The 12,993-nt window shown below is 42.3% G+C and overlaps 1 protein-coding gene across 1 annotated transcript in view; it reads right to left on the bottom strand.

Annotated features, from left to right (window-relative positions):
- Positions 1–5,075: 5,075 nt before the first annotated feature.
- Positions 5,076–12,993, bottom strand: part of RHOJ (ras homolog family member J) — an 84,469-nt gene continuing 76,551 nt past the window's right edge. Inside the window, exon 5 of the mRNA XM_045810371.2 lies at positions 5,076–10,773. Within this exon, the coding sequence (XP_045666327.1) occupies positions 10,627–10,773 (147 nt within the window). The 3' untranslated portion in view covers positions 5,076–10,626. The remainder of the gene's footprint in view (positions 10,774–12,993) is intronic.

Below are 12,993 nucleotides of genomic sequence, written 5' to 3'. Positions count from 1 at the left end.
CTGTATAACCTTTAGGAAGATAATGCTTTGCTGCAGCTCCAGTCAAAGCTTACAGCAGGAGAGACTGAGGGAGAAAAGGAGCAGAGCCTCAAAGGGAAATTCAAAGACACCTGCTGTGGAAATGAAGGTTGTGTGCTCTCAACTGATTGCCAGGCTCTGTGAGCATTGGGTGCGGGGGAAAGATGGTCCAGTGCCTTGAGGGGGGCTCTAGATAAACTCTCAGCAACTCCTTGCTCCCAGAAACGTGTCTATTTTGCAATTAACGAAAGGTAAGGAGAAGGGTAATTTCCTGAAGTTTTTTTTCTATGGGAGCGTTTTTGAATGAAACGTACAAATTCTCACAGCTCATTCTGCTTCTAGGTTTATTAGCTCCATTGATTGATGTGGTAATTCATGCTTCCCTTTCATTGATTGGGAAATGAAAGAGCCACCAGGAGAGAACCAATTTTGCTTCAGTGACCCAATTCACTCTTCAAATTATTTAGGTTTTAAATGTAATAGAAAGCATTTCTGGGATCATAAGTGAGTTGTATCTTTAACTGAAAATAATGCAGCATTGATGAAAATGTTCATTTTGTAAAGTCTCCCCAGAGGACTGCTTGTCTTCTTCACCCAGGAGATGCTTTCTATAAAATAATGTGCACCTTATCTTTTTTGGTTTTCTTCAAAACATTAAAGCAAATTATGAAGAAGTAACTTTGAAACCATTCGCTAGCAAATTCTGCAAATTTTATTTTCTGTTGAAAATTTCTACTACTGAAAGTTTACTTGGAGTAGAAGAATTTTGGTCATTCTTTGCTAGATGAATCTTCTGGTATTTCTTTTACAATGAGTTCCCTTTGTTTTAATGAATGAGATTGTTTGGAATTGTGTGCAGGGAGATCCAGAAGGCTTAGTGGCTGGTTGTCGTGATCCTGGCATATCTGAAGGGTGCTGAAGACCTCAGAAGAGGTGATGTCTAACAACAAGAAAAAGAAATAGGGAAAGGATGAGAAAAGAAGGAGCAGGTGCAAAGCACTGTAATTGGTAGTGTATGGCAGAGACTTGCCTCCAATGTCAAGGAATTTAGAGGGATTATTCTATCCTCTGTTCCAGGTCCTCATTATCAGAAGAAAACATTTCTAAGCTCTTTTGCTTTATAATTGGCTCTAAGTTCCCTTGACTGTACAATTTCATTAGCATACTGAATAATTGAGGTTTTTTTTTTAAAGGCTTCCCAATATACAGGATCATATATACTTATGATCTTGATTGTGGGCCACTGGGGCTTCAGGAAAAATCACTCAAACCCCAAATACAACCACTCCCCAACAAACAAACATACATTCCCCAAAGAGAAAATATTTTACTTTAACATAGAATATCAATATTACCAAGATGAGAATGGTAATATTCTTTTGGTGATGTTGAAGATACAATTACCAGCAAGAAATACAGATATCCCCGAGTCACAAATAATATACAACTTAAAACTATTTAAAAGAGCATTTATTTACTTAAAATAAATTTAAACTATGCATACACAAAAAGGGCTATGATGAATTATGAATTGTCATTATCTCGAGGAAGGATACATGCAGACTATGTACTTAAAACAGAAATTTAATCCTGTTACTTTGCAGGTTCTTTCTACAGCTAATGTATGAACAGATCATGCTCGCTTGGCCTCTCTGTGTTGCTCTGCAGAGATTTCTAAGTGTCTACAGCGTGGCAAGGTACACCATCTAAGGGAGGTGATCTAAGATTCTAGGCTGTTCTGAATCTCCATCTTCTGTCTCTCTCTTGAAATCTGCCTATCAAGATTAAAATATTTGGAGGGGTGAGTAGCCAATTTTACTGAGTGAATTTAAGACATCAGCATTTTATTTTATTTTTTTTATTATTTTTTTATTAATAATGATTTTTTATTATATTATGTTAGTCACCATACAGTACATCCCCGGTTTTCGATGTAAGGCTCGATGATTCATTAGTTGTGTATAACACCCAGTGCACCATGCAATATGTGCCCTCCTTACTACCCATCACCGGTCTATCCCATTCCCCCACCCCCCTCCCCTCTGTAGCCCTCAGTTTGTTTCTCATAGTCCATAGTCTCTCATGTTTCATTCCCCCTTCTGATTACCCCCCCTTTCTTTATCCCTTTCTTCCCCTACTGATCATTCTAGTTCTTATGTTCCATAGATGAGAGAAATCATATGATAGTTGTCTTTCTCTGCTTGACTTATTTCACTAAGCATTATCTCCTCCAGTGCTGTCCATGTTGTAGCAAATGTTGAGAACTCATTCTTTCTGATTGCTGAGTAATATTCCATTGTATATATGGACCACAACTTCTTAATCCAGTCATCTGTTGCAGGGCATCTCGGCTCCTTCCACGATTTAGCTATTGTGGACATTGCTGCTATGAACATTGGGGTGCATATGGCCCTTCTCTTCACTACGTCTGTATCTTTGGGGTAAACACCCAGTAGTGCAATGGCTGGATCATAGGGTAGCTCAATTTTTAACTTTTTAAGGGACCTCCACACGGTTTTCCAGAGTGGCTGTACCAACTTGCATTCCCACCAACAATGTAGGAGGGATCCCCTTTCTCCACATCCTCTCCAACAATTGTTGTTTCTTGCCTTGTCTATTTTTGCCATTCTAACTGGCGTAAGGTGGTATCTCAGTGTGGTTTTGATTTGAATTTCCTTGATGGCTAATGATTTTGAACATTTTTTCATGTGTCTGTTAGCCATTTGTAAAGACATCAGCATTTTAAAATAGGTTGGAAATAAGAGGAAGATTTTGTTCAGCTTTTAGCTCCCGCTTGAGCCACCTCAGGAAGCTAATGCTGAAACATTTCCCTATTGAAACATAAACACCAGTTAATGACAAATAAAGTCCCATCGAAATGGGATGCAAATTTCAGCCTTAACGAAATCTGAGCCAACTTCAGGACAAAGCCAAAAGGAACTAATGTGCCATGGGTTCACTCATGCCAAGCTCTGTGCTGTATGCTGCAGACTAGGGAAGGAGTAGAAGCAAGTGGGCTCTGATGGGGGGGGGGTCCTCTTCTTCAGCACTTGATTATTTCAATGTGCTTAATTTAGTAGAAATGCTTTTTATTCAAAAAAGGGAGGCTCTCAGATATCTTGGACTGGGATTTTCTATTAGTTGCCATAAAGGGACTGGAAATCAAACATTTAAAAATTACAAGTAGGGGCACCTGGGTGGCTCAGTCGTTAAGCGTCTGCCTTCAGCTCAGGGAGTGATCCCAGGGTCCCAGGATCGAGCCCCACATCAGGTTCCTCCGCTGGGAGCCTGCTTCTTCCTCTCCCACTCCCCCACTTGTGTTCCCTCTCTCGCTGGCTGTCTCTCTCTCTGTCAAATAAATAAATAAAATCTTAAAAAATAATAATAAAAAAATAAAAATTACAAGTAAATGGATTCTTGAAGAGAGATTGATTGTTGATGCCAATTTTCTTGCTCTATTAGTTTCTTGTGAAGAGAGAAAACAGGATCTATTGTGTGGCCTGGGGAAGGCGGTGAAGGGTGGGTGTGGAGGGCGGTGGAAGTCCCTGGTGTAAGAAGCACTTTTTGGTGGCTTGTACCAGTGGTTAAGAGCAAGAAATCGGGGATACATTTGCAATAGTGAAACTAATCTTTGGTAAGATTCTGTTTTGGGATTTGACTAAACCCTTCCAAGAATGCTGGCCGCTTTGGGTAGCCAAACTGCTCCCAGATGTAAGAGCTGTCCCAGTTTACAGCCATTTTCAGGTCAAAGGTATCTCGGGACACCAGCGGGTTCCTGCAGCCTCGAGCGTAAAGGAGGACACGTGGTTTTGAGTACCGAGGTCAGAACTCTGGCAACGGTGTGCAGGCAAGCCTGCTGTGGGAAGGGGAAGGTGGTGCTTCACAGAGGAGGTGGTCCCCAAATGATTGTATTTGCCACAATGACCCCAGGCCCTTATTCTGGGATGGACTCGCTGATCTCCTAGCCAGGAAACTAGTAGCCATTTGCAGGTACCAAGGAAGTGGTAAGTAACCCTTGTGCTCCTTCTCCATTTGTTTGAGGGTAGGTATGATTTGCCTTCAGGACTTCTTCAGCAACAGTGGGATTTGAATAAGATGCTACACTTCCGTGTGCGTGTATTTGCGTGTGGGCGTGCGTGCCATTTTTAAAGGGCTCTTGTGCGTGGGGGAGGGGGCGAGTGTGTGCGTGGGGGGGGGGGAGGGGCGGGGGAGGGAACCAAGTATGGCTCCCAGCGATGTTTAGTAAAAAGACATTGAATAAGTGAATACAGCCCTGGTCTGTGCGTAGGACAGTAAGGATAGAAATCTGTGGAAGGCCCCGGTTAGAGGACATGTTTGTGGTCGACCCTTATTTTGGCATCTAGAGCACGTCTTAAGCAATGCAGACGGACGCTTCATCAAAAGGTTTATGCCTCGGAAATTTGTTTTATCTTCATTGTGTAAGTTTATAACTTCCTGTGATATGAATCTTGTTGCTTCGTGGAAAATCGTTTTGGAGGGCATTTTTTTTTCTCTCCCTTATAAACACCAAAAAACCTTGAAGAACAGAAGTACTTCCGATTTAGCAGATCTTTCAAACCAGATGCTGCTTTTTCGCTTTTAATTCCAGAATAGGCTTATTGTTTTACCACAACTGGGCAGCACGTGACAGGCTTCTGAAAGCCTTTTTATTCATCCCATAAATGTGAACAACTCAAATATTAGCCTAACGAATACCCAAGGGGTAGGACCAGAGGGACAAACAAAGCTGATGGTTTCTTCATCAGGCAGCCACACGTTTGGCTGTAACAACGGATAGTAAACTTGGTCGTCTCATCAATCAGTACCTCTCAAACTTTAATGTGCAGATGACCTGGCGGTCTTATTAAATGCAGATTTGGATTCAGGAGGTCTGGGCTGGGCCTGGGTTTCTGTAATGCTAACTAGCTCTTCCGCAGTCATGCGGGCTATGGGTCCCCAGGACGCACGTGGAGTAGACAATTTCCCATTCTAACGGAGGCCAGGGGAAGGCAGTTTGCTCAAGAGGCTGATGAAGACACCCTCAGATAACTCAGAAATGAGAGCAGGAGAGAAGACTATTTAATGACTTTAAAGTCGGAACAAGGCACAAAGCAAACCGCAAGGTTAAAGAGAACGTGAAATAATATTCCATTAATTACGAAAGTGTACACAGAATAGCCATTACATGAGAATCAGGTTGTAAGAAAGGCAAAGTCCTTCCCTTGTCTATCATTTCCCCTGTAGTGATCACATGGGGAGCCACATGGACTGTTGTAGTTGGGATAAAATTCTGCTGAGATGTACTTAAGCAGTAATTACTGTTTACTCAGGACAAAAAAAACAAACAAACAATTTAAGGCAGGTGATGCAAAGAATGTAGTATTCATTTCCCTTCCTGCCCATGGCTCCTCTAGGAGAACAAGACCAATTGCTTTAAAAAAAATTGACTTAAAAAATGGCAGGTGGTGGTAATTTGAGGTATGTATTTATAAAGCTGTCCCAAACATACCATCCTGCCATGAAAGTCTTCCTATTTTTTCCTGCAAAGAATTAACATAAACTCAAAAGACGGGCATGCGCAGCGTTACTGGGAAGCTCGGGGAGCTAATATGGCTTGTAGGGGAGACTCAGTTCTGCGCCTTCAGGACCCTCTCCTCATATTGCCCCAGACATCATATCCCCTAAAACACCGATCAGACCCCATTTGTCAAAGGTAACTGCATATACTGAGAGGCTTGGAGGACATGGCTGAAAACACGACAAAATCACTCTGGCTACAGCGGCAAGAAGCTTCTGCGCCACTGCAGAACTCAGGACACAACGAAATGATGAGGGCAGAACATGTTTAGAGCACACACGCACAAAACGACTCTGGATTTTGACATAATGTTCTCTAGGGACGAAAAAAAATAGATTGTGACCGAGACTAATCATGCAGCTTTTACTCTAATTTCCTGTCCTGGAAGTTAAAAGCCAAGAACTGTTGTTGAACTTGCATCCCTGAATTCACAGATGAGCCAAACCCTCCTTGACTCATTCCTCCCCTAACCCCCAGAGATCTCCAATGAGCACCGCCCAGCCTCTGAAGCCCGAAGCGCCTCCGTGTAGAGCTCGGCGTTTTCATCTCCTTTCTGGGCTTTGTGGACACTGAAGCACCAGGCGCTGTTGCTTTAGCTCATCTTTTGCGTTCGGTGATTGTTGTTGTGCATGCTAAAGGCCACCGTTCTGTTTGGAGATACTCCACTGAACATGAATGCATATCTCTCACACAAGCAATCGTCTTTCCAGATGTCTCAAAGTCATCCTTTTCAGATTTGAAGTCATGCTAGTGCTTAAAAAACTTCAAGACAATTGATTCACTCCTACTCCTTGGTAAATTTCCCCGACCATCTGCTCCATATTAGCAGAGATGGTGCGAGCATGGTGGTCCGCCCACACTGCTACTGAAGACCCACAGGGCACTGTCCAGAATTTCATCATTTTTAAGGAATGGTGAGGTGGAATTATCTAGAATTATCATATGATGAGCCCTCTAGGCTGACTCTGGAACGCTCTTCGCATGAACGGTCCTCCTTTCTTCCCTAGGGCTCTGGAGGCCAGGCAGAACTTAGCCACTGCCTAGGAGAATTGTCAGGTGTGTGTGTTTTGCCGTGTGTTTCGTTTTCGTTTTCTCTCCGTTCTCTAAATGGTTCCTTTCTAAAAGTACTTAACTTCCTTTGGAAGAAACTCGGTTTCCCCCATCTTCTTCTTCCCTTTCTGTTCCTAATGGTTCTTGAAATGAAAATATTCTGCTGAGTTTCCTTATGTGTACTTGGCAGCCTACTCAATAACTTGTAAGAGAGTAGCTGGTGCCCTGTGGCTCTCACAGTTGAAAGAGAAGGCACATTTTGCGTCCTGGCATCCAGACATAGAGGCTGAAGGCATAAAGGGTTAGATAATCATCTCCAACATGGTGCCAAACATTCCTTTAAAGCAAAACCTCAATTTCTAATCTTCCATCACTTTGGTCTCATGGATGAGTTTGCCTTTGCGAATGCAATACTACTTCTTTAAAGGCTTACCTCAGGTCAAGTATTTCTTTTTGAACACTCTACCTGGCGAGTTTATTAACTGCTTACAAGAACCTCCACTCCACATAATGTACATTTTTGTTGACCTCAAGTTTGGGGTTTAACTTTCTTTAATTTCCCTTTAAATTGTGAGCATGGTTGTTATTTCTCCTTTGCTACCATTTAAATATTATTTCCTCATTGATGGTTCTCTGCAAATTGTGTCTGGTTACATCCACTGCATCTGGTACTTCTTTTATGGACCAGAAATCTTCCAAATGGTTCTTTGTGTATCATGATCAGACATATTGTTATTGGAGTCTCAGGACCAAAACTTCCTTCTTGTTCCATGTGTGTGACTTATTTTTTTCATTTCCCTGTTTACTGCTTCCTGGTTTAGGCTTGCTGTAGTATTGCATTCAGTAATTGTTCTTTGAGTATAACTTTTCTTGGCAGAAATCAACCCAGATTACTTACCGTGACATGGCTTTGACTCTGGTGGTAGTCTTTTGTGTTTGCAAAATAGCCCAGGGAGTCCATTAATTCTACCAAATAACCAACCATTTGATCAAAAAAACAAAGTTGTCAAACTAGCTACTTGATTAAACCATTAGATTGGGATTAAATTGCTGTATCCTGTGCCATTAGATTGGGATTACAGTACATTGTATGTCGTGGATTCCAAGCATACTGCAGATCAAATTCTTGTCTCTAGGTTATTACTGGTGTGATGGATTATCTAATTTTTAGTGGCCTAAGTCATGTATTTGATCTGTAGGATGAACAAATGCAACTCCAATAATACACCTGCAGAACTACAACTCAGTATGTGTGGTCATGAATAGAGGGTGCAGGATGGGAAGGAGAATGCTGACGTCTATTCCAGCTCTGCCACAACACATTTCTTTTGACCCATCTGGACTTGAGTTTCCTCATTTGTAGAATGAGGGAGTTGGACTATATTTTCTGGGGCCTCTTCTAGCTCTGAAAAGTGAAGACTCTACCCTCCAATGGAGATTGGCTGCCCCTTCTTGACTCTGGAAAATGGTCAAGGGTCAAGGATCCTTCTTCAGATCCTTCTTTTGGATCTCTTCTGATCTTTGGCTTCAGAATATAGTTTTGTTTAATCTTATGGCAGGAAACACTTTTTAGTGAAATGAACTACCTCTTGCCATGAAACAGGGAATACATGGTTAATTTGGTGGAATGACATTAACTCATTTAGGTTGTTTTATTCTTCATTATTTTACTTAATAATGAGCTCCTATGACCTTGAGGTAATGAGTGTCTCCACCCAGACACTAACAGTCTCTCTCCAGGTTCTGGTTCTAGGTGAGAGGGTGATCTTCTCACTGTGAACAAGTTAATCCCCGTGGTCCAGTAGGGAGGTGATGGCCTGGGGAACCATTTGCTTATTGGATGCACACATCTGGAAAATTCTCCTTGGTGGAGCAAACATACAGCACTGACTTTTTCATCCATATCAATGAGAAGTGAGGAATGGCCCTTTAGTAAGATGTAACTATGCAATAATACAACAAACCTGGCTAACAGCATTTCATTTATTACAGGGCTAAATGCTCATTATTGTCTGTAAAGAATGAATCCATAACTTCTGCAGAGTTATAGTTTATGCACAGTTGACTTCCATTTACAGGGGAAGAAAGTCCTAGTTGTCTCTAAATGTCAAGCTTTTATTTACAAAACTCTCGTTTTCTTTTAGTTTGGAGGGTGTGTCTGTGTCTGTGTATGCGTGTGCGTGTATGTGCATGTTTAAGAAAATGTTTAGCGACTAGATGGGAGAGCGGGGAAATAGGACTTGCAACATGGAAGAAGGGAAAACACATTCCAGAAATTCTAAACAAACAAACAAAACCCAAACAACTGAGGGGATGTCATGGAAGGTCTTAACAGAAAAGACCCACATCATATGTTTCTCTTTTATGGACTTTCTCCAGGAGCAGAAGGGACTAGAAAGATTGGATTTTTCCAACAGAAGGAGTGTGAATCCGGAAATTTTTATGCTAAGATTGGTGTAATTTGATGCTGCAAAGAGGCACTTTGCTTATGCAATTGAAATAAAAAGTAAAGTGCCTACCTGGGTTTTTCCAGGGTAATTGTAAGCAAATAAGACCAATTAGGAGACTTTATCCTCTCTAATTAAAAGCTAGGAAATAATTCACTCTGTGATAACAAGAATCCCTGGCTCTTTGGAAGAGGCATATAAAAAGGGCACATCATTCTTTACTGGGGGCTTTGACTTTCCAAGACAGAGGGTCCTGTTCTATAGAGCAAAGCATTTTGGAAGCAGGGGATAAACAGATTCAGAGCTTGGTACCTGCAGATCCATCCCCTAAATACACGTTTGGGACAATGAGTGTAGGAAATAGGCAGAGGCAATATATTAGTACCAGCTGTACTTGGACAGTGTCATTTAAACAGAACAGGGAGCGGATGTGGGCCAACCTGAGAATCCCTTCAGGTTGAAGCAAGTGGAAATATGGAAGCACATTGCTTAACCTTTGGGGACTTTTAAACATTTACTTTTTCATGCCCATGGCCAGGTCTTTCTTTTAGATCTGGTTATTATTGGGCAAGGGAGAAAGTGAAATTAAGGGAGGAAAAGGGCATGCGCCCGGAAAGGGAGGGAGCAGGAAAGTTAATTTTGCTGAATAAAGAATATTTTAAAACCTAGGTCTGCCATATTCTCCCTCAATCAGTTCGATTAAAAAGCAGAAATACTACTTTCTTGAACATAGTTCATTTGTAATTTGCCATGACAATATAAATATGGAAGAAGAATAAGGCTACCCATCAGCGAAAGCACTTCCAGGGTGAATCTTTGGCAGAAATGTGGACCCCACAAAATTCAGGTGCTGCTTTTCCTTGGCTTTGTAAATTTCCAAAAGTTGTAACATTTTCTTGTTTTCTTCTTACCGTCAGGCATTCCTCTAGAGGTACCTGCTGGTTCTGATAGCTTTGGTAGAAACAGACTGAAAATGGAAATGAATATAAAATACTTTGTCTTTAGGCTAATTTGGTATGGACTTGTAAGGCCTGAGGAAATTGGTAAGTTAGTACATTTCTTAAAATAATACAAATAAATGCAAGACACATAGGTCGAACAACAGATTCGGGAAACAAGGTTAGTAGAGTATTCCTGTGTTTTGTAGAAGACATGGGGTAAGGCCACCAATACAGGAACCGGCTTCCTCTTCTGGTTTCTGGGTGATGATTTCCCGTCGGCTTCCCGTTCGTGGAGGGGAAACGCAAAACGCAACATGGTCTTTGCCTTCGTGTGCGACACGGTCAGCCGGCGCTGGCTGACGTCCGGCGGGCTCAGCATTCTCCCGGAGGGTGCGATGCGGGCGCTTCGGGCTGGTAAGGGGGACGTGGCAGTTGGTGTGCTGTGCTTGCGGGGGGCTCCCGGGGTAGGAGCAAGGCTCCGTGCAAAGGGGCTTCCTCTCTGGTCGCGCCCTCCTTCCTGGCTTGAGCTTGGCCTCAGAGGTCGGCGCCACTCTCACCCTTACGTGGGGTGGAAGCCGGTCCCCCAGCAGCCTCAGATAATTGAACAGCAGCCGTGACACTCAGAGCAGCGTTTCTTCTTTTTCTTGGGGTGGAAAATGGTGAGGATCGCTTCGTCAAAAACCGCTTTGAGACCTTTCTGAGTTAGGGCCGAGCATTCCAAGTAGCACTGTGCTCCGATCTTCAACACAAAAGGGAGAGAGAGCGGCGTGAGAGGGAAAGAAAAGAGAAAAGCAGAGTGGTATCAGCCCCCTGCCCAGCCAAGCGCTGCGTCTGCTTGTCCCACAAACAGCCCTGGGGTTGGTTTGGATTGTTGTTGTTTTGTTTCTTTCTTTTGCATTTCCATTTGCATCTACTATCCTAATTTTTATATTTTTTACTTTTGATATGAGCAATGAATGGTTGTGGATTGCCTTTGGTTAAGCAGTAAGTTCTGAAAGTGAGCTATAGCTGCCCATTCCTAATATGAGAATATAACAATGTAAAAATTGAGAGAGGATTCAAAAGCAGTGACTCGGTTTAAATATACTCTGTGAACAACAGGGCTACATGATGTTGTTTTTAGCACCCTTTCATATGCGTGCGGAATGTGTGAATCTGGTACAAGTGAAGTGTATCTCCTTCTGTATGCGGGAAGGGAGAGTGTCGACTTGGTTGGTAAAGCACAGAGAAAGGGAGTGGGCGATACGGTTTGATAGGTCATTCTTCACTACAATGCACATCTGGTGAAGTCTCTCTCAGCAAGGTAATATCCAATTGGTATAATTGTTTGGTTTTAACATACTCTAAAAGGCATATTTCTAAGGAGTTGAAAACCCAAAGCATGTAAAATAAAAATGATAAAATACATTTACTGATGGAGACACCCTCCTTGTTAGCACACGTTGTAAGTGTACTTAAATGATAAAAATATTTTGTTCTTGGGGCACCTGGGTGGCACAGCGGTTGAGCGTCTGCCTTTGGCTCAGGGCGTGATCCCGGCGTTATGGGATCGAGCCCCACATCAGGCTCTTCCGCTATGAGCCTGCTTCTTCCTCTCCCACTCCCCCTGCTTGTGTTCCCTCTCTCGCTGGCTGTCTCTATCACTGTCGAATAAATAAAATCTTTAAAAAAAAAAAAAATATTTTGTTCTTGCTTAGGGCTTCATTTCAAAGCTTTTGATGATTTCATACTATGGTGTATTTGATAATCACAAAAATCCCTTTGAGGAATGTAGGAATTCAGTCCAGAACTATAGCTTCTCATTTAAAAAATAGCAAACCAGAGCAGACCATGTTTGGCAGTCAAATTCATGAGACTGTTCGCGTGAGGGAGACTCAGAGTTTTAATTGCTCATAAGCTTGGTATGAGCAAATGATATGATGTGGGCCTTTTAATATTAGGGACATCTGGAGAAATGCTTTTATTATATACTTCACATTATAGGAATAACTGAAAAAGTAAAGCAGATTCACAAGAGGGTAGTTGGATGGTGAGGCCTTGGAAGCCACAGCAGAACATGACTAAAGCAGGGGAGCAAAATCAAAATCACATGCCTATTCCAGTAGCTTCTGTTAATGAGGAAAGCAGGGCAGGTGCCAGACAGGAGGGACAGGTGGAAACTATGGCAGACATGAAGCACACATCCCCTCTAGGGCTGGCAGTCTTACTCTGCTGTGGACCATCGTTCCCATGCTTCCCTCTTGCCCGTCTTTGTACAGTTGGACTTTCGGATTTTTAGTTGATAATTACCAATTTAAAAAATACTCTGTGGGCCAACCAAGACACTAATGTGTGATTTCTTTGGCAGCGACCAGCCAGTTTGCAGTGTGGACTAAAGGAATTTGTAGTTTAGCTTAGGGTAGAGTGAGAACAGCCCCAGAAGGTAAAATGTTTTATTTAAGGGCACCCAACCAGAAAGTGAAAGAACTAGACCAGAATCTGGGTCTCTTGGCGTGTGTTCTTTTCTTTGTTCCTCCACAGTTACCCTCATCACTCAGCTCTGCGTGGGGCACCTGGGGGGCTCAGTCGATTAAGCATCTGCCTTCAGCTCAGCCTGGGATCGAGCCCCACGTGGGCTTCTCCCTCTTCTCCTTCTCCCTCTGCAGCTCCCCCTGCTTGTGCTCTCTCGCGTTCTCTCTCAAATCAATCAATCAATCAATCAATAAAATCTTAAAAAAAAAGAAACTGATCAAAAATTAAGCATGAAATAAAGTTTTTCTGGTTGGGTCCAGATATTATGCACCTTTTTTTCCCTATAAAGAATAGATACTGTATGAGCTAAAGGAAAATACCCACAGAAAAGATGTTGGATATTAAAAAACTATCTTATGGTTTCATTTTAACCACGGTTTGGCCTTTGGATTAAAAAATGGCTTTTTTATATGCAACTGATGAATCACTAAACTCTACCACTGAAACA

The sequence above is a fragment of the Ursus americanus genome, chromosome 26 (genome assembly GCF_024610735.1).
Source record: "Ursus americanus isolate L20-20 chromosome 26, mUrsAme1.1.p, whole genome shotgun sequence".
Lineage (NCBI taxonomy): Eukaryota > Metazoa > Chordata > Mammalia > Carnivora > Ursidae > Ursus > Ursus americanus.
The sequence above is the reverse complement of the archived record's forward strand: the minus strand, read 5'-3'. Positions and strand labels throughout refer to the sequence as shown.